General features: G+C 43.1%; 2 protein-coding genes across 5 annotated transcripts in view; one reads left to right on the top strand and one right to left on the bottom strand.

Annotated features, from left to right (window-relative positions):
• The window catches only part of JAK2 (Janus kinase 2), an 88,794-nt gene extending 81,796 nt beyond the window's left edge, over positions 1–6,998 (top strand). For 2 of the 4 annotated variants that reach the window (XM_063129278.1, XM_063129280.1), the window contains one exon: positions 1,939–6,998. In XM_063129278.1, the coding sequence (XP_062985348.1) occupies positions 1,939–2,046 (108 nt within the window). In that variant the 3' untranslated portion in view covers positions 2,047–6,998. The remainder of the gene's footprint in view (positions 1–1,938) is intronic. The other 2 variants (XR_010025588.1, XR_010025587.1) reach the window with 2 other exon arrangements.
• Positions 6,999–11,852: 4,854 nt separating this feature from the next.
• LOC134400423 (insulin-like peptide INSL5) lies at positions 11,853–13,641 on the bottom strand. Its single transcript, XM_063128755.1, has 2 exons — positions 13,401–13,641; positions 11,853–12,046 (listed from the first exon to the last, which is right to left on the bottom strand). The coding sequence occupies exons 1-2, from the start codon at positions 13,639–13,641 to the stop codon at positions 11,853–11,855; spliced, it is 435 nt and encodes a 144-aa protein (XP_062984825.1).
• Positions 13,642–25,462: the final 11,821 nt, after the last annotated feature.

The raw sequence follows: 25,462 nt of genomic DNA, 5'->3' as shown, positions 1-25,462 counted from the left end.
TTATGAACCAAGTGTTCCAGATAAATCTTTGGGCTACATATAACCCCTTACCCTCAGTGTTTCTTGGTCCCGCTAGCCTGAACTATAGTAGCAAAGCATTTGGTTTTTATATTTGACAGCAGCAAGAATCCTTTCAAGAGCCTACTATGAAATGTCATGAAATGCTCTCAAAAGAACTGTAATGAAAAATAAATAAACCTCTTGAAAACTGCTAATAGGCCTAAATGGTTGACAGAGTTGCCATGAATTAAGCATTCTAAGTGACTCTCGCTTAAGTAGAAATAACCCCCTGATGGAGTGGGATTTATAGGCTTTACTGGGGATAGAAAAAGCTTTCAAGTAGGGATGGGGGAGAAATTCATCCAGTTAATATTTCAATGCAGGCTTACATCATTATTATTATTACTACTACTTCTTCTTCTTCTTCTTCTTCTTCTTCTTCTTCTTCTTCTTATTATTATTATTATTATCATCATCATCATCATCATCATCATCATCCCGCCTTTTGTCCAATGCTGGGCCTCAAGGCAGTATTACAAAATTTTAAACATACATTTAAAACCTTTAAATAGAAATATACAAAGTTAAAAATATATTAAATATATTCCAATATTAAAACATTTAAATGTTTAAAATGACAGTTTTAAAAGTCCTTGGCACAGAAAAAGGTTTTGATTATTCGCCAGAGGCCTGCTTGAAAGAAAAAAGTCTTTGCCTACCTCCTAAAGCACATTGAGGAGGGAGCCAGTCTAGCTTCCCTGGGAAGAGAGTTCCAGAGCACTGGAGCAGCCACTGAGAAGGCCCTCTTCCCACCAGGCGTGCCTGTGATGGTGGTGGGACTGAGAGAAGGGCTTCCCCTGAAGTTCTTAAAGCATGGGCAGGCTTGTAAGGGAGAATACGATCTTTCAGATAACCTGGACCCAAGCCGTATAGGGCTTTATAGGTCATAACCAGCACTTTGAATTGTACCCTGAAACAAACTGGAACCGGTGGAACTGTTTTAACAGGGGAGTTGTATGCTCCCTGTGCACCTTTAAACCAATGTGTGAACGGAAACTCAGTTATCCTTCAGAATTTGCACTTTTCTGAATTTTGTATTGGAGTTCTCCATTCAAAGAATGTGTACAAAAATGGTATATTAAGGGAAATTGGACACAAAAATGCATATATTTGTGAAAATATTTTAAAAATGCCTTAGATTAGGGAAGTTGCTCATATATATATTTCAGTGTAGATTAGTTAAAAAAGAATAAATGTGCACAAAAAATGAGTACGCTTTTTCACACGAACTTTGTTTTCCTCTCAAAGTTCAGGATGATCCAGATCCAACTTAAGGTAGAAAAAATAAGAAGCTGAGAGAAACCAAAATTGACAGATTTGAGTCTCCCTATTTTCAAGACAGATGAGGAAAGATTTAATAGTTGTCGGAAACCACCTTTGACCGGCCTACCCACAGTACTGTTAATATCTTCCTACTAACCCTTGCTCTCTACTTGTGAAATCTTACAGTTTATTATATATTACAACAGACGTATCTGTAGAACAAGCAATAAAGTTAATAAAACTAACACAGCTGAGTCACCCAAGGTATTGTATCTTATTGCAAAAATGTCAACGGGAAGACAGAGGTGGAGTCCATACCTCCTTTATCAACTGTGCTGCACTTTAATTTGCCGCTGTCTAGAAAGCAATAGTTTTAGCCACACCGGTTCCTCATTATACTCTTGGCTGATGGAGGAAAGAATTGTGAGGAAACAGGATATGCTGAGGGAGGAGACTTTTATATATGATGGTGTACAGAATGTATGAAAATGTCCAATGGTATTTTGGTGCCAAGACCTCTGGTTCCCTCAACAAACGTAAGAGTTCCTTATGACACTTAACACTTGATTTATTTTTGCTTCTCTCATATTGGTGTTTTTTTTCCCTCTTTCCCAGGTGTATGCCATCATGACAGAGTGCTGGAACAATAGTCTGAGCCAAAGGCCCTCCTTTAGGGATCTTGCTCTGAGAGTGGACCTCATAAGGGAAAGCTTGGGCGGATGAAAGTGTGGAAATTCATCCGAAGGGACACGTTGGCATGCACAGCAAATGCGCTTTGTTCTTTGGTGGCTGCAGAGCATTGGCCTTCCCTCACACATTCATCTCTGAGGACAGAGCCCGGAGGAAAATAAGCCTATGAGAACTTGCACATGATAGCGAAGGACTCAGCTTAGTTTCTTCACTCGGAATACCACCATAATGCACCAATGGAAAGCACTTTGATGGTGAAAGGAATTGCTTCTTTTTAAGCAAGATAGTGTAAAATGCGTTCAGTCAACATCACCATAATTTGCCTAATAGGGCAATTGCAATACACACACACACACAAATGCCAATCAGAGAAATTATAAACGAATCAGGAGACTGGATGAAGAGTGGGAATATGTCATTTTTCTTTCGAGTCATCACTGAGCTGAAAGGGATTTAGGCTGCAATCCTGTATCCACTTCTCTGTAAGTAAGCCCTGTTGACATCAGAGAGACTTACTTCTGAGTAGACGTGTATAGGATTGTGCTCTTAAGCTGCAGCTGACCCGCAGAATTTATATACAACTTGCAACATCTGAGGTTCTGTTCCAGCACAGTTGCTAAAAGGTTTCACATTCCCAGTTGCATCACTTTCAAGAGGAGCAAATGTTTGCACTTAAACTTAACAGTGGAGATGGACATCCAGATTCAGCCTGTGCCAGTCACCATCATGATCACTGTGCATTGATATTTCCTCCTGCTCTCCTTTGCTTTACGCCCCACCCCACCCCACCCCCGCTACTTTTGTCTCTTCTGCCTGCTTTAAAGGGTGGTTGTGTACCGGTTAAAGCAACTTTTTACCTAGTTCAGAGATGTGTTCCTTTGCATAAACATGCATTTCTTAGTTGTGTGTGGCTATGTAATTCTCTAAGAGTTCTAATTTTAAAAAATACAGTGTAAAAACTAAAAATCTTAAGTGTGGCAGAGGAGCAAAACACCTACCAATCTTAATGAGAGGAGAAAATGATTGTGACTGTTCAGGGAGATGGCCTTTAAGTCATGGAATAATCCATTGCTGTACCAGCACAGGGATGGCAGCCATTCAGAGCAGAGGATCATTTGCATCAGCGGTGCCTGGCCTGCAAACTATCAGTGAGCGAGTTTGAACGGCAGTTAACTACAGCATAAAGAACCCCTTGGATACATTCTATCCAGCCTTTTCTGCAGTGAACGAAGAATGGCTTGGCATCCTTTTCCATTGTGCTGCACAAGGGCTTGTGTTTTATGAATGGGGTTTTGTAGTTTTTACATTGTCATGGCATAATGGCTTCACTGTGTAGAGCAAGTCATTTTTTAAAAAAATTTTTTTTTGAGTCACATTCTGTGTGCCTGTCTGAGCCAATCAATGGCCAGCAATAGAAGCAGTGATGCATATTGAGGCAGTGTGATGTACATATTTTGAAGGGAAGGGAACAAATAAGTGTGTGTGTGTGTGTGTGTATACACACACCTGCTGAAAATTGAAATTTTTAGATGAACGAGTGTATAGCAGTCTATTTTCCTATTGTGAATGTGTTACGCTCTGTCCATGTCTCCTAAAGGTACAAGCATTTGAAATCATTTCATAGTGAGCAGCTTAATACGTCCCAAATGCTAAACTTCGTTAGCCTTGCCCACCCAACCAGTTGCTGCCATTTTCTTTACTATCTTGTTAACTTTTACATGGTGACCCAGTCACCTAGTAACCGAAGTCATGCCTCTGATATTGCTGAAACCAAATGTAACTCATCTTCTCCCAATACTTACCTTTAGGTTATTAGCTAATTTGGCCATGTGTAACTGCAGCCATGTGATACTGTGTGCTCGATTTCACTCAGCCTAAATTGTGAACTAAATTTAAATGTCACAGTAACTGTTTGCACACTAGACTCACTGGGGCAGATTAGTGTTGCATCAGGCACTCTCATTTCTATGATTTGACTGTTGTCTTCAGAGCTGTTTACAGTAGTTCAGTGGAAGTGAGGTACACTGGGTATTTCACCCTGTTCCACTGCATGTCCACCAAACCTTGCTTTAGATAAGGAACTTGTATATTTTGCCTACTCCTATGATCTCTCATCATTGGCTATGCTAGTTAGACCTGATGGGAGTTGTAGGCCAAAATATCTGGAGTGCCCCAAGTTGCCCATCCCTGTTTTAGACATTTGGAATCTAGGGATTTGTCTTTGGCAAATTTGTGCTCAAATGTGGGTGCTTACTTCCTAAAATCAAAAGAGTAAATTTAGTGAAAGAAGAAGTCGCTTTTCGTTATGGAAATTAAATGAAAACTTGAAGTGTACTTTAGCGTTCTGCAGAATGTGGCTTAGATGGCACTGTAGCATACACCCCTAGATAGTTTATTTACCTACCTCAAACATGGAAGAAGGTGCAGTGATGTAAGTTTTGAATAGGATTAAAAAGTACCTCAACATGTTGCAGAATGTTTATCTTGTGAGCGCCAGTCTAAGAATGTTTTGTGCCACTGTGGGACTGACATATGCATAAAAGCTGATCTCGTACTCAGAAGTGCATATGAAATTTCCCTTCCAAACATGCAAGAGTTTCCTTATTCTTTCTTACAAGCAGGTGTGTTTCACATGTGCTTTGGGGAATCAATGTGCATGCAAAACAATTCTATTTCTAGGAGAAGATGAGAGGTACTTACATGGGAGGGGGCCCAGTAGCAAACTTTAGTTAGGCGAAACCTTTCTTTTGTTTTTAAGAATAAAGAGTTCTGCCCCCACTCCCACCCTGTTTGGCATAACATGGGGTCAAAATTGCAAATAGTTGTTTTATAATAGCATGCTAGGTTTTAGTGGGTAAAAATGTTCAAGTAATTAGCATTTAAGAGGCAGTTTCACAATGTATATAGTTTTTTCAAAAAAATATTGTCAGATATATTGCACATTTGTACATTGCTTTGAAGCGAATTTTAAAATATGTTCTACGTGGAATGTCTCATGCTTTTGTAGAATATTTGTATAGGTTTTGTTTAAGATCCTGGTTAACCAAAATTATAGTAGCGTAAGATTTAAAGCAACATTAGGTATCAGGATGAACAATGCGGCAGTCTGACAGTACAGAAATGCATCAAGGATTTCATTTTCCATATTAAAAAAAAAAACCTCAGGGAATTTTGTGTAATGCAATTAAGAGATCTTCCATAGTGTTGTGTTTTTTTGTGAATAAAAGTGTCTCCACTTGATCTAGTGTAATATGATTAACATGTGTTCTGATTTCCCAAGCGTAATCATATGGGGCAGTATCCAGTTGGGGCCTACCATGTGCAGCCAGTCCTGGTCCACAAGCGGCCCCCACTGCTTGCATGACGCAACTCCCAAATGAGCAGAAATGCTCGTTTCTGGAAGGGCAGGGCTCCAGTGTCCTCCCATTTTCCAGAAACAAGTGTTTCCACTCATTTGGGGGCTTGCTCCTAGAAACTCAGTATTGTGTTTCAGAACTGGCCATGTGCAGACCAAGACCATCAGGACTGGCCGCCAGCAGAAGGCCCCAATTGGATACTGCCCAACAGTTTAGGCTTTTGCATTTCTGGATTTTAGGTATTTGAAAACGTTAAACAACCAAACCTATCCCATTGTGAGTTTCTGAGACTGCAATCCTATGCACGCATTCGTTTCTAAGAGACATGGATAGGATTGCATTGTCAAAAAGTTAAGCTTTGTTGCAGTTGGGGTGGTGGTTTCACATTGTTGGGCTAACTGGCTCACAGTTCTAGATGGGCATTCAGGAGGCCTCTATAAGATTTATCCTGAAAGGTTTTAGCTTGAATTCAGTGAAACTCTAGCATGAGCGAAAGAGTAGGATCTCTGCTTTCCAATCTCCCACTGCCTGCTACAGCTACGTCAAATACTGTTCCAAAAGGGCCCCACCACAGGAAGGAATAGGTGTGGAATAGTTCCACAAGTGGAACTCCACTCTTGGTCCTTCTGGATCCTTTGTTCCTATAAGTATCTTGATATGCAGCATATCGGAGACCTGTAAGTTTGAATCCTTCAACCTGCTAAAGCTGTTAAGCTTTGCAGCTTAGGAGTTAGAGTATGATCAAAATATGGGTTACTTTATTTTTTGAGGGAATTGATAACCAAGCTCTGTGAATTCAGCAGAAGTGCTTTCAAGTCTGTGTAGAGACTTCCCCAAAGTTACTTCTGGCTTTAGAGGGTTCCCTGATTTCCAGGAGCAACTGGCCCCTCTCTATGTGTCCTTCCCCGTGTGTCTTGACATCTTCATTTCAGCTGTGACTTCAGTGAGAACCATTAGTGTTGGTTGCCTGCATGAGTCAAAACTAATGATAATACCAATTACAGTATTACTGATTAAATCAATCAATGCACTTCAGAAAAACTCTTAACTGTGATTGTAACTCCAGCATTCATCTTACTTTAACATTTACATTATGTGATCTGTGTATTAACAGAAGCAGTTAACAATTATTTTCCTTTTTCACAGTTGCCATTCAGGTTATCATGATACCAAAACTTGCTGTGACTTGCTGTGGGGAAGAAAATGCTACATAAATAGGAAGCTGCTCTTGAGTAAAATGAAAATTTTATCGCAACTACTGCTTTTTAGAATTTTTAAAAATCTAAACTACAATTTTTATATTAATAGGTATTATCATAAAAGAATTCTGAGAAATTATTGGGGTTTTTTTGTTTTTTAAAAAATGTCCTACTTTAACTGGTCTGGGGTCCATTTTGATGAATTTCAAAATTACTTGCTTTTAATATGTTCCAGAGAGTGGAAACAATCGTGTATTAAGCAAAAGAGGGCAAGTTTACATAAAGGTGTGGCCTGAACAAAAAAGCACGAAACTAATAGCTGATACTGATTTTGTACAAATTACACTTTTATTGAAGAAACCCTTCCACAGTTTTTGGACACTTGCTACTGTATATTGCAGCACCAACATATTAAATATTTTCAAAAATCTGTCAGTTTCTTCCAATTTTTCTATATAGTATTACGATAATTCTCCCACAGCTTGGCACAGCCCTACTCTGTCAAGCAATGAAAAGCATCTATGGAAGTTTGTTGCTGGAGAAAAGTTGGAAGTTGTAAACTGGGAAGTGAAAACATTGGCTGAGGACCTTCAGACCTACCACAAGCTTTTCTGTGCTAACAATTTTATTTATTTATTTATTTATTTATTTATTTATTTATTACATTTTTATACCGCCCAATAGCCGAAGCTCTCTAAACAAGTGTTTAGGAAGGACTATTTCAGCGACTACATCTGTGTAATACACAGAACATGATTTTACACCAGCACTATGAATGTTATGCAAGCCTGAGATTGGGAAATGATGTGAGAAACATTCAGTAGACATGATAAACTGAGAACAAAATGTTCCCTACTATATCCAAAAAGGTCTTCTCAACTCCAAAAGCAAGCTGTGAGCCAGAAGTGACATTGAATTTTAAAATATTTTCTGAGTATAAATTATTGTTTGGAATATTGCAGCAGCTGTTTATGCGACTAGTACTGCTGCCTAGGGGCTGAAGCACAAGCTGAAAACAGTATTATCAATTTTGGGTTTATTTTTTAATACACGTGCAAAAGTTTCCTTCCATGCTCAGTTTTTTTCTTCTGGATTTTTTTTTTAATATACTTTTTATTAAGGGAGCTTAGTGTGCAAACTGCCTCCCCAAGAACTTGGGCACCATTTCCCCTATCCCCTTCTTGGAGGGCAGTCCTTCTATGGATGAGTCTGTTAAACAGTAGGGCCCAAATCAGAAATTGTAGGGAACTGCTGAGCTTTAGAACAAATGTGGGTTTGACAAGAGGAAAAGTGCCCTTGAAAAATTCCAAAGCAAAAGCAGTATCCGAGACCTTTTATACTTGCTTCTCAGATGACATTAGGAAAATAGCATAGTCTCGGGCCCAGAAGTTCTTGAGGCGAAATGTTTGACAGGAGATCAGGCAAAATGAATAAGATCTTAGGACTAGAATTGCCAAGACCAGACAAAACACCCAATTTTCTGGCATTTCTTCTAGACCCTTTTGTCTGTATTTCTCTCCCTCCCCCACTCCTAGCTCCCTTCTCTCCTTTCTAGCCCCTAGCCCGGCTCTTTCCGTCCACCCCTTTGCCTTGCTATTTCCCTTTCCCTCCTAGCCTCAAGCCTCCCCGCCCCTCCCCCTCCCCCGCCATGTCTTTAGCTCACTTTTAACTAGCCAGGGCCCCACAGCAACCATTATGTGACTAGCCACATTCTCTGTGGGAGCCATTTTGTGGTGGTGCCCACAGCAGTTTCCCAGATGTGCCCAGGGGCCCAAAAAGGTTCAGAACCCTTCTTCTATGAAATCTAAAAAAGTTACTTTGAATCCCATGGCTATTACATATCAAGCAATGGTTATTGGCTCTGCCTCACAGAGCGTCATCCCACAGGAAAATCACATTTGCTTACTGTTGCTTCTCCACCCACTCGTTTGTCCCTCATTACTTCCTCTTTTGAAATAGGAAGTAACGTGCATGTGGCCCATTCAGTGGCCCGTTCTGATCCTGCTGCTTCTCCTGCATGCAGCAGGAGATCGCGGCAACCTCCATCTTTAAAAATATGTCAGACTTACTGGGGTGTTTTTTTGTTGGGGCTAGAAGGGGCGGAAAGCGTACAGGAGGCAGACAACATCATGAGAAGAGCTGAGCCCTCAAGCTGCCAGATGGGTGCTGTGGTAGCAAAGAGGCACTGGCTGATCCTTGCCATGGGCAAGGGGGGCACAGGTCAGATGCTCCCTTCCCCAGGGGCATACTGGTGAGAGGTGTGCATGTGTGGGTGAAGGCCTTCTGCCATCATTGTGGGTCAGAGCTACTGGAGGTGTCATCCCAAGCTGCGGACTGTCACTTGGGGGCAGCTTGCACTGGCATGCAGGCATAGCTGGGGCGATCCCACTGCCTATGATGTATCCTGGTCATCATGGTGCTCTTCTAGCAGGCGTGCCAGCTCATCGTAGAAAAACATGGATCTATCCCACTTGTGTTGTTGTGTGTAATGATCTTCTTGAACTTCTTCTTGAGCCTGTGGAGCTTGTCCTTGCACTACTTAGGGGTGCATTTAAATCTTAATTCCTTCATCTGGCTGGGGAGCCGGGGTAGAGGTTGTCATGCCTGGAAATGGCCATGATGCACCAGGCCTTGGGGCTGCCCCATAGCTCTATGAATGCACCCATCTCTGCCTCTGACCCTACTCTTGGCCTCCTGGCTGGTGTCCACATGAGAGCTGCAGGCTTCTGGAATAGGTGGGGGTTAACCCGAGGGTAGATCTTCAGAGAAAAGGGACTATGATCCCATTTCCTCTGCCTGGCTTTGGGAGATGTCCTAGGTGGTGGGATCCATGGTGGCGACAGTGGCAGTCTTGGGTGTCTGTGAGGACCTGCAGGGGCACCTGGCAAGAGGGCTCCTCTGAGGCAGGGGGGGGGGAGTAGAGTTTAGGGAGCTGGAGATAGTTGTGGGAAGTTGCCATGGGCAGAGAGGGTGTTGATAGTCGAGCGGGAACACAGGCCCATGGGACTGTTATACATTCTTTCAGAAGTTTCACACAACAACCGCAACTGGCGTGGCCAGATGGTTCTTGAGCTGTGTTGCCCACATGCGCCATTTGAATGAGCATAGTGCTGGGCTTGGAGAACTGGAGGATCAGGGAGGAATGGCCGAGCATTGGCGAGGGAAGTTGGGGGGCTTTGGGAGCCTGTGTTGCATCGTGAAAGGGCGGACTAGCTCATGTGCACATACATAGAATCATAGAATCATAGAATAGCAGAGTTGGAAGGGGCCTACAAGGCCATCGAGTCCAACCCGCTGCTCAATGCAGGAATCCACCCTAAAGCATCCCTGACAGATGGTTTTCCAGCTGCCTCTTGAAGGTCTCTAGTGTGGGAGAGCCCACAACCTCCCTAGGTAACTGATTCCATTGTCGTACTGCTCTAACAGTCAGGAAGTTTTTCCTGATGTCCAGCTGGAATCTGGCTTCCTTTAACTTGAGCCCGTTATTCCGTGTCCTGCACTCTGGGAGGATCGAGAAGAGATCCTGGCCCTCCTCTGTGTGACAACCTTTTAAGGATTTGAAGAGTGCTTTCATGTCTCCCCTCAATCTTCTCTTCTCCAGGCTAAACATGCCCAGTTCTTTCAGTCTCTCTTCATAGGGCTTTGTTTCTAGACCCCTGATCATCCTGGTTGCCCTCCTCTGAACACGCTCCAGCTTGTCTGCGTCCTTCTTGAATTGTGGAGCCCAGAACTGGACGCAATACTCTAGATGAGGCCTAACCAGGGCCGAATAGAGAGGAACCAGTACCTCACGTGATTTGGAAACATAAAGTGAGTTTAAAAGGTATTTGCCCTCAAGTGACCCTTACTCCTGCTGAGAAAGGGTGAACATGGGGAGAGGAGTGCGCTAAACAAGTCCACTCATAAGTAACACTTTGCCTTCAATCGCATTTTACTGTGTACAAGTGGAGAAAGGGGTTGGAAGAATCCCCTTTCCTACCCCTTTTTAGATCTCTGGACCAGTCTATGTGCACTGAGGTCCAATGACCTCCGGTTGGTGGCCCAGCTACGCCCCTATCTGGACAGGGATAACCTGGCTTCAGTTGTCCATGGTCTGGTAACTTCCAAGTTAGATTACTGCAATGCACTCTACGTAGGGCTGCCTTTGAAGACGGTTCGGAAGCTGCAGCTCGTGCAAAATGCAGCGGCCATATTGATTTCGGAAAACAGAAGGTTCGACCATATAACACCTGCTCTGGTCCGCTTGCACTGGCTGCCTGTATGTTTCCGAGCCCAATTCAAGGTGCTGGTTTTGACCTATAAAGCCTTACGCAGCTTGGGACCACAATACCTGATGGAACGCCTCTCCCGACGTGAATATACCCGGTCACTACGTTCAACATCTAAGGTCCTCCTCCGGGTGCCTACTCCGAGAGAGGCTCAGAGTGTGGCAACGAGGGACAGGGCCTTTTCGGTGGTGGCCCCCAGACTATGGAACGATCTCCCTGATGAGGCTCGCCTGGCACCAACGCTGCTATCTTTCCTCTTTGCCCAGGCATATGGCAGCATTACCCACATGTTTAGTTTTTTAATGGTTTTAATGCTTTATGTGTGTATGTTCTGTGCTTTAGAATTGTAAATTTTGTATACTTGTTTTTATCTTAATTTTAGAATTTCTGTAAAACGCCCAGAGAGCCCTGGCTATGGGGGCGGTATATAAGTGAAATAAATAAATAAATAAATAAATAAATAAATGAGTTTAAAATGTGATCACCCCTAAGTGACCCTTACTTCCACCAAGAAAGGATGGACTTGATGATAGGATTGAGCTAAATATGTCTACTCAGAAGTAACTCATTGCTTTCAATTGCACTTCACTGAGCATGGGAGCAGAGAGAGGGGTGGGGAGTAAGCTGCCGCTGATTTGCTGCACTGCACCTATACAATTGACGATGTTCATTCTATCATAAGACTCCGCCCACCCAACCCCACGCTAACGCAGTTTCAGGTGGTGTTAAAGGAAGTTTAGCTTTTTTAAAAGCACATGCAGCACTTTACTATGTGCTACGGTAGGACCAAATTTGAATTCATTAAAAAAATGGCTTCATAGAGAGTCACCTCATAAAGCACCTCTGTGTGGAAGAGGCCCAGGAGAAGCACTGGAGATCCTCGGAATTTTAGAAATAATAGCAGGCAAGAAGGGGTTAAAAATTATTCTTGAAACTTCTTTATGTGCACAATACTCAAGAAGGAGTGCAAACAAAGCCAGTATTTCTAAAATGAGCAGAGTGCTGCAATCTTAATCTTAACACATAGCGCGAACAATTTCTTGATAGGTGCATCCTACTACGCAACATTTGTATTCTATATTCTGAGGTGCACGTTTTCTTCTGGGATATTTGACCTGTGGTAAATCTGATCCAATAGGGTTGGCTATCCCTTCAGGGTTGGTCCGCTTCACATTCTCCAGGCCTTCATTGCTGTCAGTTTGATCCAATTCTATTAAGAGAAAAGTCCAGTCCAATTGGTTACCCTTCATAAATAATATTCGAACATCTAAGTATGCTTCAAAATCACCCTTGGCCGACCTGTCCTGTCTTGTCTTAGGCTAATTTACACGGACATGACTGGAACAGTGTTTCTCAACCCCAACAGTAGAAAATCATAGGGAACCTAGAAAGCTGCTCTATGCAGAGTTAGTCCCTTGGTGTACCTAGCCCAGTATTGTCGACACTGACTGGCAGTGGCTCTACAGGGTCTGAGGCAGATGGTTTCCAGATCTACCTGGAGATGCCATAGCTCTGTGAGCCACAGGCATTGCTGAAATGAAGCTGGATTCTAATGTTTCCAAAACTGGTGTAGGTTTGGGGATTTCACTCTTAATATAATCCTGAATCTGCAGTCCCCAAGGAGGGTCCGCAAATTGAGGCAAATGTGTTCACCCACATCAGTTCTGGGAAAACAGAGTAGGGTTATGAGTGGAAGATGATGTTTGGAGGATGTGATAAAGGACGCAACTGGTAGCATACTTGGAATACCGCTGCCCGGTTGAATTGCCCCATAACCATTTTGCTACCTTTATGTTGGTTTCAGATGATAAGAAAAAGGAAAGCCAGTGTTCCTAAGTATAGTAACCCCTATGCTTTCTAAAAATACAGCCTTCTGTGTTGCTACTTTATCAAATGTACAAACAATGTATAATGACCTGACCTTGCCAAGGTGAACTTAAAGAAAGAGTAGGCCTGGTGACTCTCTATGGACAGAGCATTTCAAGAGGTGTGCCATCAAAGAGAAGGCCTTTTCCTTATGGCCTCACTTCAGGAGGTCAAGGAACCTGGAACAGAATCTACCTCCAATGACCTGAATCCACAAGGAGACTCAGATGAGGGAAGGCAGTCCTTCAGGGTTCGCAAGTCCAAACCTTTCAAAGCTTTACTGATCAAAACCAGCCCTTGGAACTGCACAAGGAAGCCAAAAGCTATAAGCCACTGGAGCTGTTCTCCTACTGGTGCCATATGCTCCCTCTGGGTGATGGCAGTCAGTAATCTGTAGAGACCATGACAAGAGTCCAATCTAGAGGTAATCAAGGTAAGGCTCCTAGGGTTCACTCTCCTCCCTCCCAGTGCCAATAGCACCCTCTTTCACCACTGGGAGCAAGCAAAAATCTTGTGTGCCCCCAGCCCTGTCCAAATGTGCACATGAAATATTGAATGCACATGAGTTATTGGGAATGTTCTTCACCACTCATATCTACTCCATTTAAAGATGAAGTCCAGGTTTGACAGCCTATAAGATCACATCTTGTTTGTGGTGAGACGTTGGCAAGTGGCTCACCAATTGCCTAGACACTTACCAGCATGTGCACTACGAGGAATAGGTGGGCTTCTTTCCTCCTTTGCGGCCATCTTTTTCCATCGAGATGCTCCACACGCATATATGACAATTTTTTGAAACTCTCTGCCACATTTCCTAATTAGATCTCTTTTCACTGCCTTTCTCAGGGCCACTCCTGCTCCGGATGCTGGAGCACTCTGAAGGCTCACCTCTACTAGCAATGCAGTTAACAGCAACAGCAGGAGATGCTTCAACCCCATCTTGGCCACTCACACTCAACTCAACCGCAGTGTGCCTTTGGGATCAGCAGCAATAGCCACTAGACAGACCTCTCTGTCCCTGGCAGCCTGTGCTAACTTTGGCCTTCACCTGCCTAGCTTTTATTGAGTGTGCAGCATGACATGGATCTACTTGGATCATTAAGTTCCTTGCCCACTTACTCCTCCTTAATGATTAGAGTCAAAGATTTACTGATGGTCAGAATATGATGTCCCCAAAATGGAAGATTGTAAAGTACAGAACATCCTTCATCTCCCACCCCATTCCACCGCAACACAAACATCTAATATCATATTTCTATATTTGTGCATTTGTATGTGAGGAATGAAGGTCTGAAGTAGTGACTAGCTGAAGTAAAAGAAACTCTTTCTCCTGAGATCTCACAAACCAGCATAATCATAGCTTCTTATTTCATCAGAGTCATAGTTTCTGAACTGGAAGTACTGAGGCATAGAGTCAAGAAGCAGTAGGGAGGTGGGTTATTTGGGTTGTCAAGCTTCTTTCTCTCTCTCTGGCCTTAGCTAGACCAGGCTATATCCCGGGGCGAACCCCGGGATCATCCCTGTGCGTCCACATGACGCACAGTGGATCCCGGGATCAGCGAGGGATCATCCCTCCCTTGCCCCGGGATATAGTCCTCCCCTTTGGGCTCGGTTTTTCCACGGTCCCAGGCTGAGCCTGAGACCACAGAACGTGTGGCCTGTTTCCGCGGGTTGACCAGGCTCCGCACGATTACTCAGGAGCACTGCACCCATCGGGTAGAGTGCAGGGAGCAGGGAAATAAGTTAGATTTTTAAAAAAAACTTACCTTTGCGCACGAGCGTTCGTGCGCTCCGTCTTCTTTAAAAAAAAAAATGGTGGGCGTGATGCCTGTCTTCCTTTACACGTGCCTTACGTGTAAATGGGGGAGGGATCTCATGTTAATCCCAACGCGAGGTCTCCCCTCCTCTGCCCTGGAACAAAAGGTAGATCTAGCTAAGGCCTCTCTCTCTCTCTCTCTCTCTCTCTCTCTCTCTCTCTCTCTCTCTCTCTCTCTCAAATAAGAAACCTTTTGTCTGATCTCACCTCTGATCTCACCTTTGGATGCTTCCCAGATTGTAACTTTGGTAGGACTCAGGGTTCTAAGTTGAAAATATTCAGCCAACTAAGAATTTATTTCAGAAATGGTTTCCTGTTTATATGAAAGAAGTTTATCCAGTGTCCACATTCTAGTTCCAAACTGGTTTTATCGCACAACCATTCTAGTTGAACAGATGCATGTGATGATGTCATTATATTTTCCATGGATATTACAGGGAAACATGGGAGTGTTTCCCTGTGTTATAGGTGATCAGTGAAAAGAGCTTTCAATCATGTTAAGGCCGAAATTGGGGGTGGGTCATTCTGATGTTCATAAAATGGAAAATGTTTCACCAATCTTTCTGAAACGGAGACCTGCCAGAAAGAAATGCTGGTTTTACATACCCTGTACGTTTCAAGAAGATTTGTGAAATATTGAGGGAAGGATAGCAGTTCAAAGTACGAAAATGGGGAAAACCTCTCTGGCTCAAAATGGCTTTCTAATTTCTGGGTGGCGATGATTTTTTTGCTCACTAAAAGCTCTGAATTGGGACCCTTACCCTTCAAACCAGTGGTGGGGTCTTGTCCCCCTGTCCTTCTAGTTGGTGGAATGGCTTTTCTTTTTTTCAAAATTCGGTTCCATTGTTTTTTAATGAACATTTCTTTGCCCTATTAAAGTGAGTACAGACTCATAACTCCTAAATGGAACATGCTCAGTAGCGTTGCTCTCCCCCCTCCCTCCTGTCTCAGATAGATTGGAATGTTGGAAATAAGATGGCTGCCTGGCTGAAATAAGATGGCCGCCTGGCTCATTTAGGAGCCATTTCCTTCTGCAGATAAGCCAAGGCCCTGTCTGGGACCTCTCTTTCCCCATAGTGCTGTGGAGGCCAGGGAGGGAGAGAGAAACTATCTGCCTTGCTTGGAGGGAGGCTCTTTCCTGGCCTCCAAGGAAAAAGAAAATCTGGCTGGCTCAGGTAGGAGTTTGATTGACTTTGTTGTGTATCTGTGATTGTGAAGAGGGAGGTGTGTGTGTGTGTGTGTTTGTTTGAAGTGCTGGTGCATACTTCTTAATTCAAAGTAAAGAATATATGGCAAACTTTCCTTTGGGGTGGCAGTTCCTCACCCAAGCCTCTTAAAGTTTAAACTTTATGGAAAGAAATATTCAGACTAGGAATGAGAGGAGGTCAACCCTGGCCTATCTGCCATGAGTTTAAACTTCTTCAGGTAGTGTGTGTTTCTTTAAAAGGTGCTGAATTACATTTTAAGCTTTCTTTTATAGATTTGTGTGTGTTTTGGTTGTACATAGAAAATATTTTCCTTTCTCTGTGTACCTGCTTCTTAGAAGCTAAATCTGCTGCTTTATGTTTGTATGAAAGGAAAATGTTTTCTAAAATGTACATCCATGAATCTTATACCCAAAACATTACTTCACACCAGAGAAATGGTTAAGGGACCTAGTTTTTGCTACAACCTGGCACCCTCCAGTTGCTGTAGACTTAGATTCACAGAATCATAGAATTCAATGCCCCTCAGTAGTTGCAGTAGTCCAGGGCATGTAGTCCTCTTCATCCTCTTCATTTTATCCTCACAACGACCCTGTGAGGTAGTGTAGGCTGAGGGAAAGCCGGGAAGGGGGTGCATAAGGAATTACATTTATATACCGCCCCATAGCCTGGGTGTATTTATTTATTACATTGATATATCTCCCCATAGCCAAAGCTCTGCAATAAATACCTAAATGTGTTGTTAACAATGATCACCAGTTATTGACATAGCAAGAAAATACGAGCAAGGAAGCAACTTTTGGTGATGCCTTTCATCTGGAAGTTATGTGATATGTGGGGTTATCAAGCAGTTATATGAAAAATGCTAGATACTCTGATCCTTGGTTTAAGTGGATCCTTTAATGTCAATATAGTAAAAATTATAAATTTTAGTGTAATTTTTTAAAATAATTACACTATAGTGTCATAATTTAAATTTTTTAAATAGTGTAAATTGGGAAATTATTTTAAAAATATTTTTTTCTCCCCGTGTGGGTTCTTTGATGTCTACTCAAGGTCCCACTACAGCTGAAGCTTTCCCCACATCCCATACATTTATATGGCTTCTTTCCTATGTGGTCATCCATTACACAAAGCCATGAAATTCAATAAACAAAAAACCTACGGTTTACAAAACAACGTTAAAGGCTCTACAGTTTTCAACCAAACTCCAAAAAGCAGGGAAATTGAGTTAAGGCTCACAGGCCAATAACGCCACATCCTCCCTAAGGAGGCAGAAAGTGCCAGTGAAATTCTCATTCTCCCAAGGCAGATAAACCATGAGGACAGGATGGAGAATAGGATATGCAGAGGTGACTGTGGGGTTGTGGAAAACTGATGACAAACAACTTAGGGCCACCTACTTCTCTTTTTTTGTTTATTTATTTATTTATTACATTTCTATACCGCCCAATAGCCAGAGCTCTCTGGGTGGTTTAGAGCAGCCCTCCCCCAACCTGGTGCCCTCCAAAGGTGTTCGACAACAACTCCCATCATTGCAAGTCAGTATGTCCCATGGACAGGAATGCTGCGACTTGTACTCTCAAACATGTGGAGAGGTGACTGTGGGGTTCTAGAAAACTGATCGGGGAATGCTGTTCTAAGGGCAGGCAAAATGTAGCTCTCTAGATGTTTTGGCATTCAATTCATAAAAGTCTCTGTCAGCATGGACAGTGATCAAGAATGCTGTGACCGCAGAGGATTTTTCTTAACGTATTCAGCAGTGTGAGATCAAAGGCAGAGCTACCACCTAATAGATTCATGTGTAAGGAAGGATTATTTTAAAAACTATTGGTGAAAATGATTTTTGTCCTCACCATAACATGGGAGTTGCAGTGCAGCACATCTGGAGAGTACTAGGCTGGAGAAGGATGGTTTATACTTGGATCCTATACATGTCTTCTCAGAAGCCAGTGCCACTGAGTTTACTAGGGCTTCCCCCCAAGTGGTATATAGGATTGCAAACTAATCTCATCTGAAAGGAGTTCAAGACACCCAAACTAATCCTTTTCTCTTCCTCTGTCACTCTGATGAGATGATGTATTGTGGAGGGATTGTGGGGAGTGAACAGTATATTTTGTATGAACACATTTTAAGAAAAAACATTGGTTCTTTGACGGGCAGGGTATTTACCAAAAGCTGAAAGTGCCAACCCTTGCTCTGGTTCTACATCTCCAACAAATAGTGCCCCTTCTGTTATCAATCATGCTGCTCTATGCGAGAAGTGTGTGAGAAAAAAATATTGCGCAGCCCCTGTATTTGGTAAGGATATAGAACAGCGTTCCCTAACCTGCTGTCCCAACTTTCTTGACCATGGGACATACTGACTTGCAATGATGGGAGTTGTAGTCCAACACCTTTGGAGGGCACCAGGTTGGGGAAGGGCTGCTCTAAACAAAAAAAGAGAAGTAGGTGGCCCTAAGTTGTTCGTCATCAGTTTTCCACAACCCCACAGTCACCTCTGCATATCCTATTCTCCATCCTGTCCTCATGGTTTATATCTGCTTTGGGAGAATGAGAATTTCACTGGCACTTTCTGCCTCCTTAGGGAGGATGTGGCGTTATAGGCCTGTGAGCCTTAACTCTCAATTTCCCTGCTTTTTGGAGTTTGGTTGAAAACTGTAGAGCCTTTAACGTTGTTTTGTAAACCGTAGGGTTTTTGTTTATATCTGTCCTTGAATATGAATTATGAGGAATTAGAAAAAAAAGCATAATCCCTTTTTCCTGGGTAGGTATGTCTGCAAAGAGCTCACGAATTCCTCACAGCTGAGAGTTAGGCTAAGAGTGACTGGACCAAGATCATACACTGAGGAATGGGAGGCATTTACTAGTCCTCCAGCCCTGGTCCAAAGTCTCTCACCATCTGTGGTGAGAACCTGTGCCATCACCTCATGTCCCTCCCCTCCCCTGGCTGCCAACTCCTTCCCTTGCCCACCACCTCTGCCTTGCAACCCTTCCCTCCGCTGTGGGGCTCTCGCAAGAACTCAGGCAGCTGCCCAGTCAGAGACTCACAGCAACACATCTAAGGGGAAGGGAGGCCGTATGAGAAAAACGAGGTGGGTGGCTGTTTCCGAGGGTACCTCTAGCTGCTATCTCGGTGTGCAAATGCCATAGTGGAAGAACAGCTGGCAGGGCTCTCGAGAGCATCTGCTGGAGGACATGGCAAAGAAAATGTTTTGGGCCAGCCCTGGCTGTGTGTGTGTGTGAGTGAGTGAGTGTTTGGCTTTTGTGTGTGATTGAGGTAATGAGTCCATGTCTTTAGTGTGTGTGTCTCTGTGTGGGTAAGAAAGACGTAGGTTCTTACTACACCTCCCAGCACTCCTGGAGGGAGGGGGGAAGCTCTCGCGATATCCTCCCCCAGCAGGCACGCGAGGCGCGCAATGTCCTGGGAGGAAGCAGGGATGTTGCGGGTGCGTTGTTGTTGTTTGGAAAAGCAGTGGGGCTGGTCACGCAAGAGCGAGGCCCCACTCCATCGAAAATGTGTTTTTTAAAAACAAACAAACACCAACAACCTGAAATTGGACCAGGGGTGGCGAAATTAATGCCACGCCCTCCCCTGATGGGCATGGAGCCATGCTGTGCAGCTCTGTGCCTATTTCTGGTGCCATGCTTACTCACAAATAAACGCAGCACCAGGCAGGACAGGCGGCTACACTTCCCATGGTCTCAGGATGATCCTGAGACTATAGGAAGAATCGGCTTTTCCCAGGGTTTCTTTATCCCTGGGAAAACCCATGCCCATCCCTCCCCTGCCCCCAGGAGCCCCTGTGTCTCATTTGGATGCAAAGGGACTCAGTCGTGACCAGTCTGGACTATCAGAATGGTGTAGACACAGCTCTAATCTACATGAAGCAGGATATTGCACTATAAAAGCAATATGAAAGTGGTATATAAAAAGCAGGAGCCACATGTTAGCTCCAGCCATGAGCTTTCAGGTTGTTTCAGGGTCGCCAAGGAGACAAAAGTAGTCAGACTCACAGGTTTGCTTATAAGGAGAATAATTTATTGGCATATTTACAGCACATTAGGCATATCCCAATAAAAGTGGACCAGACTGCAAAAGCTTCCTGCACTGAAGACCCTTCGACCAATCTGGACCCCCACCCCTGGGTGCAAGAGCAATTTATAGCATAACTGAACTTGGCATTGCTGCCAAGTTAAACAAGTGATTGATTACTAGGATCAAAAAGGGTCTATTTTTTTTATGGAAAAAAGAGCAGAAGGAGTGGGAGGTGTGCAACAGGCGAATGTCATCTAAAGGACGAGTGTACATCCCTAAGTGGGTAGTAGCAACTGCGCCATAAAACATCTGATGAACCTTTAAAATCAAGGGTGGGCAACTTGTGTACCCCCCAGCCTGATGTTTTGGCATACAACGTCCATCAGCCCTCATCATAGGCAATGCTAGCTAGGGATGATGGAAGCTGTAGGGCAAAATCTCTGGAGGGCTACTTGCCACCTAGTCCTGATTTATCCAAAGGGAGAGGCGGGTAATAAATAAATAAATTTATTATTATTATTATTATTATTATTATTATTATTATTATTATTATTATTAAATGGAATTTAAGTGCATGTAACTTAGGTCTTGTCTAGATGAGGGCTTATCCCAGGGATCACCCCGGGATCATCCCTGTGCGTCCACATGACGCACAGGAGATCCTGGGGGCAGGGAGGGATGATCCCTCCCTTTCCCCGGGATAAGCAGGACGGCTTTAATCCTGACTTTTCCTGCGGTCTCAGGATCGTCTCTAGACCATGGGACATGTGGGCTGCCGTCCTGGTTTTGTCCCAGCTCCCTGCGAGTAAACCCCGTGCCCATCAGGGAGGGGGGAGGAGGAAACTTTTTTTTTTTTTAAAAAAAGCAACCCTACCTGTATCGTGGGAGTGCTCGTGCGCACATTTTCAATTAAAAAAATGGCAGGTGCGACTTCCTCTTCCTCCTGGGACATCGCGCGCCGCATGTGGACTGAGGGGGAGGATCTCGCGATCACTGTATCGCAAGATCCTCCCAATCCCCTCCCTAGGTCTAGATATGCCCATAGTCTGGACTCTACCCACTGCCTTCATCCTTCTCCTGTATTAGTAAATTTTGATTATTGTATTAAGAGTATAAAGGCTACACAGCTTAGATTGTTAGGGCTTCCCTCACCCCACCTGAGTGAGATACAGAACACAAGTCAGCACAAGTTGACATTTTTATTGACAAAGAATGCATATGAATTATTTCAAAGAGGTTCTTCTCTATACACTTTTCTTATACTTCAGTTATTTTCAGTAGCAGAGCAATTAATGCACCTTTTTACATATGCTTTCCAATTGATTTTGTGGCCTTGAATGAGTCATTCTATATTTTCCCCATGCATGAATTCATATTAACACTGTCTACCAATTTAATTACCTTCATATGTAACTGGCAGGCAGATAATGGGCGAGTAGCATGTTTAATATTTAACACTAAGTCCTAAGCATGTTTATTCTGAACTGTCTTCTACTCAGTTGACTTACCCAAAAAAAGACTTCTTGGTAAGTGTTTTAAGGATTGCAACCTAAATATCCTAATTGTATGCTGCAATAGGTTAACACACACACACACACACAAAATCACCGTTATAGTACTTTAATTAAAAGCGTGGTTTTACCCTTCAGTTTAGAACATTCACAGAAAATTCAGCAGAGGTTTAAAGACACATTCTACAAGTGTAGAAGTGTGTGTGTATCAGCAAAAGCACTAGAGATTTTTTAATATATATTTTAAAGTCAAATCCTATGATTATACAGATTCCCAATTATTTCACAAGATTCTAGGATTTCTACAACCAATTGCAGCAGGCATGAATAGATAACAATGATCAAGTAGCAGTATAACTAAAGAAGTATTTCTAAAATGAGTGCAACGATACAATCTTAACCTGAACACAAACCCTGACGAATTTCCCGATAGGTACATCCGATATAGCAGCATTTATCTGCCATCGCTTGCAAACTTTGCCGTTTTCTTCTGAGACGTTTGACATGTGGGAAACTTGATCCAATACGGTCAGCCATTCCTACTGGATCGGTGCGCTTCTGGCCAGCATCATCTGCAAGTGTCACAATATGTTTTTTGTAACGTTGGTATGATTCAAGGACATTTCCCAATGATGGCTCTCCACTACTGCCCATTTGAACTATTCCATTAAGATAAAAGACAGGACCAAACCTAATAGCTTCTTTACATGAATGATATTGAAATATATAGGTATGCTTCAGATCCCCTTGGGCCAACATGTGCTGTTCAGGTTTGGACCACTCTACATAGATATGATTGAGTATTGTTTCCCAACCTTACCCTCAGTAGAAGGAACATAGGCAGGAGTTGGTTGGAAAGTGAGGTGGAGGAGAGTTGGAAGATTAGTTAAGAAATGAAGAAGCAGCTGGGAGGGTTCTTTGCTAGGAGCAGACAGGGTAATGACCCAACAACGATACCCCATTCTGCCTTCTTTCTTGCCCTCCTTCCACCCTATGGAAGCACTAACATACCTACGTTTGTTCTGGTGGCCAGCACAGGAAATTCCAATATTGTCTCGGCAGGGAGGGGGTCAAGGGCCACCGCTGTGCAATTTTTCCTTGTTTCATGGGTTTGGGGTAAGTAGGTGCCCCCATTGAGCCAATCAGAACACAGCTTTTGGGAAGTGTTGTGCATTATTTTGGGCCTAACACCCATAGCCAATCCCATGCCAGTGTTGCTGCATCTCTTGAATTTCTCTACCTGAGAGTAGCCAGTGTGATGTAGAGCAGATGTCTGCAGAGACTTCTTTCTTTTAGCACTGTATGTACACCTCTCTCTCTCTCTCTCTCTCTCTCTCTCTCTCTCTCTCTCTCTCACACACACACACACACACACACACACACACACACACACAGAGAGAGAGAGAGAGAGAGAGAGAGAGAGATTTACCACTACCTCTTTCCCATCTGGTCTCTTGTCAAACTAGGAAATCTCTCCTGAGTTTACTGGTGGTGCTGGGAGTTGGTAAAGGTGGTCAGGAGATGGAAAAGGGGAACCGCTAATGCTGAGTACATAGAGAAATGGTGTCTTTAGGTGGAGTAACTCCTATCAGTGAGTATACAACCTTCTAAGGACCTAGGTTATCAAATGTAAAAACAGCCTTGCATGCCCAGTTTGACCCTCCTGGTTGCTAAATCTTGCATAAAATGCAGGAGAGATTAAAAGTTCAGCTGGAGCACTTGTTACAGGCTTTAGGCGGTGTCTTGACCACAGAGCATTTCATTTATCATGAGTGGGACAACTTTGTTCCTTATGAACTCACCTCAGGAAGCTGAGAAACCTGAATCAGAATTTAAATCAAATGACCTGAGTCCTCATAGGGGCTCAGACTGGAGAAGACGGTCCTTCAGTGATCTCATGTACAAATATTTTAAGGTTTTAATGATCAAAAGCAGCACTTGGAATTGGACAAGTAAGCTAGAAGCTGGTGGAGCTGTTTTCATATAGGTGTCATATACTCCTCCTGGTAGATGATAGCCAGTAGTTCGTAGAGAGCATTATGAGTACAATCCAAAAGTTATTAAGAGCTCCATCAGACGGAGGGAAATCACGCTTCCGTACCGTCACTTCTCCGTCCCAGCTTTCATTGCTTGTTCCTTCCTCTTTTGAAAGAGGAAGTAAACAACGTGCATGTGGCCGATTCAGTTGGCCGTTCTGATCGCGCTGCTTCTCCTGCACACAGCAGGAGATAGTGACAACTTCCATCTTATTTTAAATTGGACTTACTGGGGTTTTTTGTGTGTCATGAAGAAGGCAAGAAGGGGGCGGCGGGAGGCGCTTGGGAAGCAAATGATGTCGTAAGGGGGACCTGCAAAAATCTGTGAGTGCACAAGCGTGCAATAAAATGCTCATCTGATGGAGCTCTAAGATACAGTTCTCAGGATTCATCCCCCTGCCTCCAGCATGTTTCACCAGCATGAACAAGAACAAATGCTGTATGTTCACATCCCTAGGTTAATGTGCATGCTCAGAAACTCTGAAACATATTAATTACTGAAATTAATTCAGTTCTTTTGAATTAAAGCAGTGGAGTCAAAATCACATCTTCTATGTAATGAAATGTTGGCAGAAGGGTTACTAATTGCCCAATCACTTACCAGCGTACAGACTATCAGGAAACGGTGGATTCTTTTTCACCTGAAGGGACCTCTTCTTCCAGTCACTGCCTCCACAAACAAAGTGTACGTAACCTAGAAATTCTTCACCACATATCTTGCCGTCCTCTCTTTTCACTGCCTTTCTCAGGGCCACTCCTGCTCCAGATGCTACAGCACTCTGAAGGCTCACCTCCACTAGCAATGCAGTTAACAGCAACAGCAGGAGATGCTTCAGCCCCATCTTGGCCACTCACACTCAACTCACCCGCAGTGTGCCTTTGGGATCAGCAGCAATAGCCACTAGGCAGACCTCTCTGTCCCTGGAAGCCTGTGCTAACTTCGGCCTTCGCCTGACTAGCTTTTATTGAGTATACAGCATGACATGAATCTACCTGGATCATTTAGTTCCTTGCCCACTTACCCCTCCATAATGATTAGAGTCAAAGATTTCCTGATGTCAGAATATGATTGTGAAGTACAGGACATCCTTCATCTCCCACCCCATTCCACCGCAACACAAACATCTAATATCATATTTCTATATTTGTGCATTCGTATTTGAGGAATGAAGGTCTGAAGTAGTGACTAGCTGAAGTAAAAGAAACTCTTTCTCCTGAGATCTCACAAACCAATATAATCATAGCTTCTTATTTCATCAGGGTCATAGTTTCTGAACTGGAAGTACTGAGGCATAGAGTCAAGAAGCAGTAGGGAGGTGGGTTATTTGGGTCTATTGAAAGCGCTCTCTCTCTCTCTCTCTTTTAAATAGGAAACTTTTGTATGGTCTCGCCTCTGATTACACCTTTAGATGCTTCCCAATTTGTAACTTTGGTACGACTTGGGTTTCTAAGTTGAAAATATTCAGCTAACTGAGAATTTATTTCAGAAATGGTTTCCTGGTTATATAAAAGAAGTTTATCAAGTGTCCACATTCTAGTTCCAAACTGGTTTTTATCACACAACTATTCCAGCTGAACAGATGCATGTTCAACATAGAATTGTGATGATGTCATTATATTTTCCATGGATCGAATTAGTGAAAATAATAATAGATCAGTCCTTGACTATGAATTATGGGGAGCAGGGGAAAAAAGTATAATCCCTTTTTCCTGGGTAGGTATCTCTGCAAATATCAATTAGTTCATTTTGTTTGATATTTTCCAAAAATATTTTTTAGTAAAGTGCCATGTCTCTCATTAGAGGTTGATCTATCAAGCTTGAGAGGTACACCACCATTGAAGCCCATCCTATTATGATTTCCTTATCTATGTTAGTGTTATTATTTGATCTATCTTCTCATAAAACGGTTTCTGGCTATCATTTGGAGCATAAATACATGTTATTAGATATTCTTTCCCTTGGTGACCAGTGGCAAATATACACCAACCCTCTGGATCTTTTATCCAATTGGAAAATACAAGTAGATTTGTTTTATCAGCTGGAATAGCTACTCCTTTTTGTTTTTGTGAAGGCACAGGCTGAAAATGTCTCTCCTAATTCCATAGTATCAAATAGGTGTTCATCTCCTTTTTTTGATATGGGTCTTTTGCAA

The sequence above is a fragment of the Elgaria multicarinata genome, chromosome 6 (assembly GCF_023053635.1).
Source record: "Elgaria multicarinata webbii isolate HBS135686 ecotype San Diego chromosome 6, rElgMul1.1.pri, whole genome shotgun sequence".
NCBI classification, from domain to species: Eukaryota; Metazoa; Chordata; class Lepidosauria; order Squamata; family Anguidae; genus Elgaria; species Elgaria multicarinata.
This window is presented reverse-complemented; position numbering and strand designations above follow the sequence as displayed.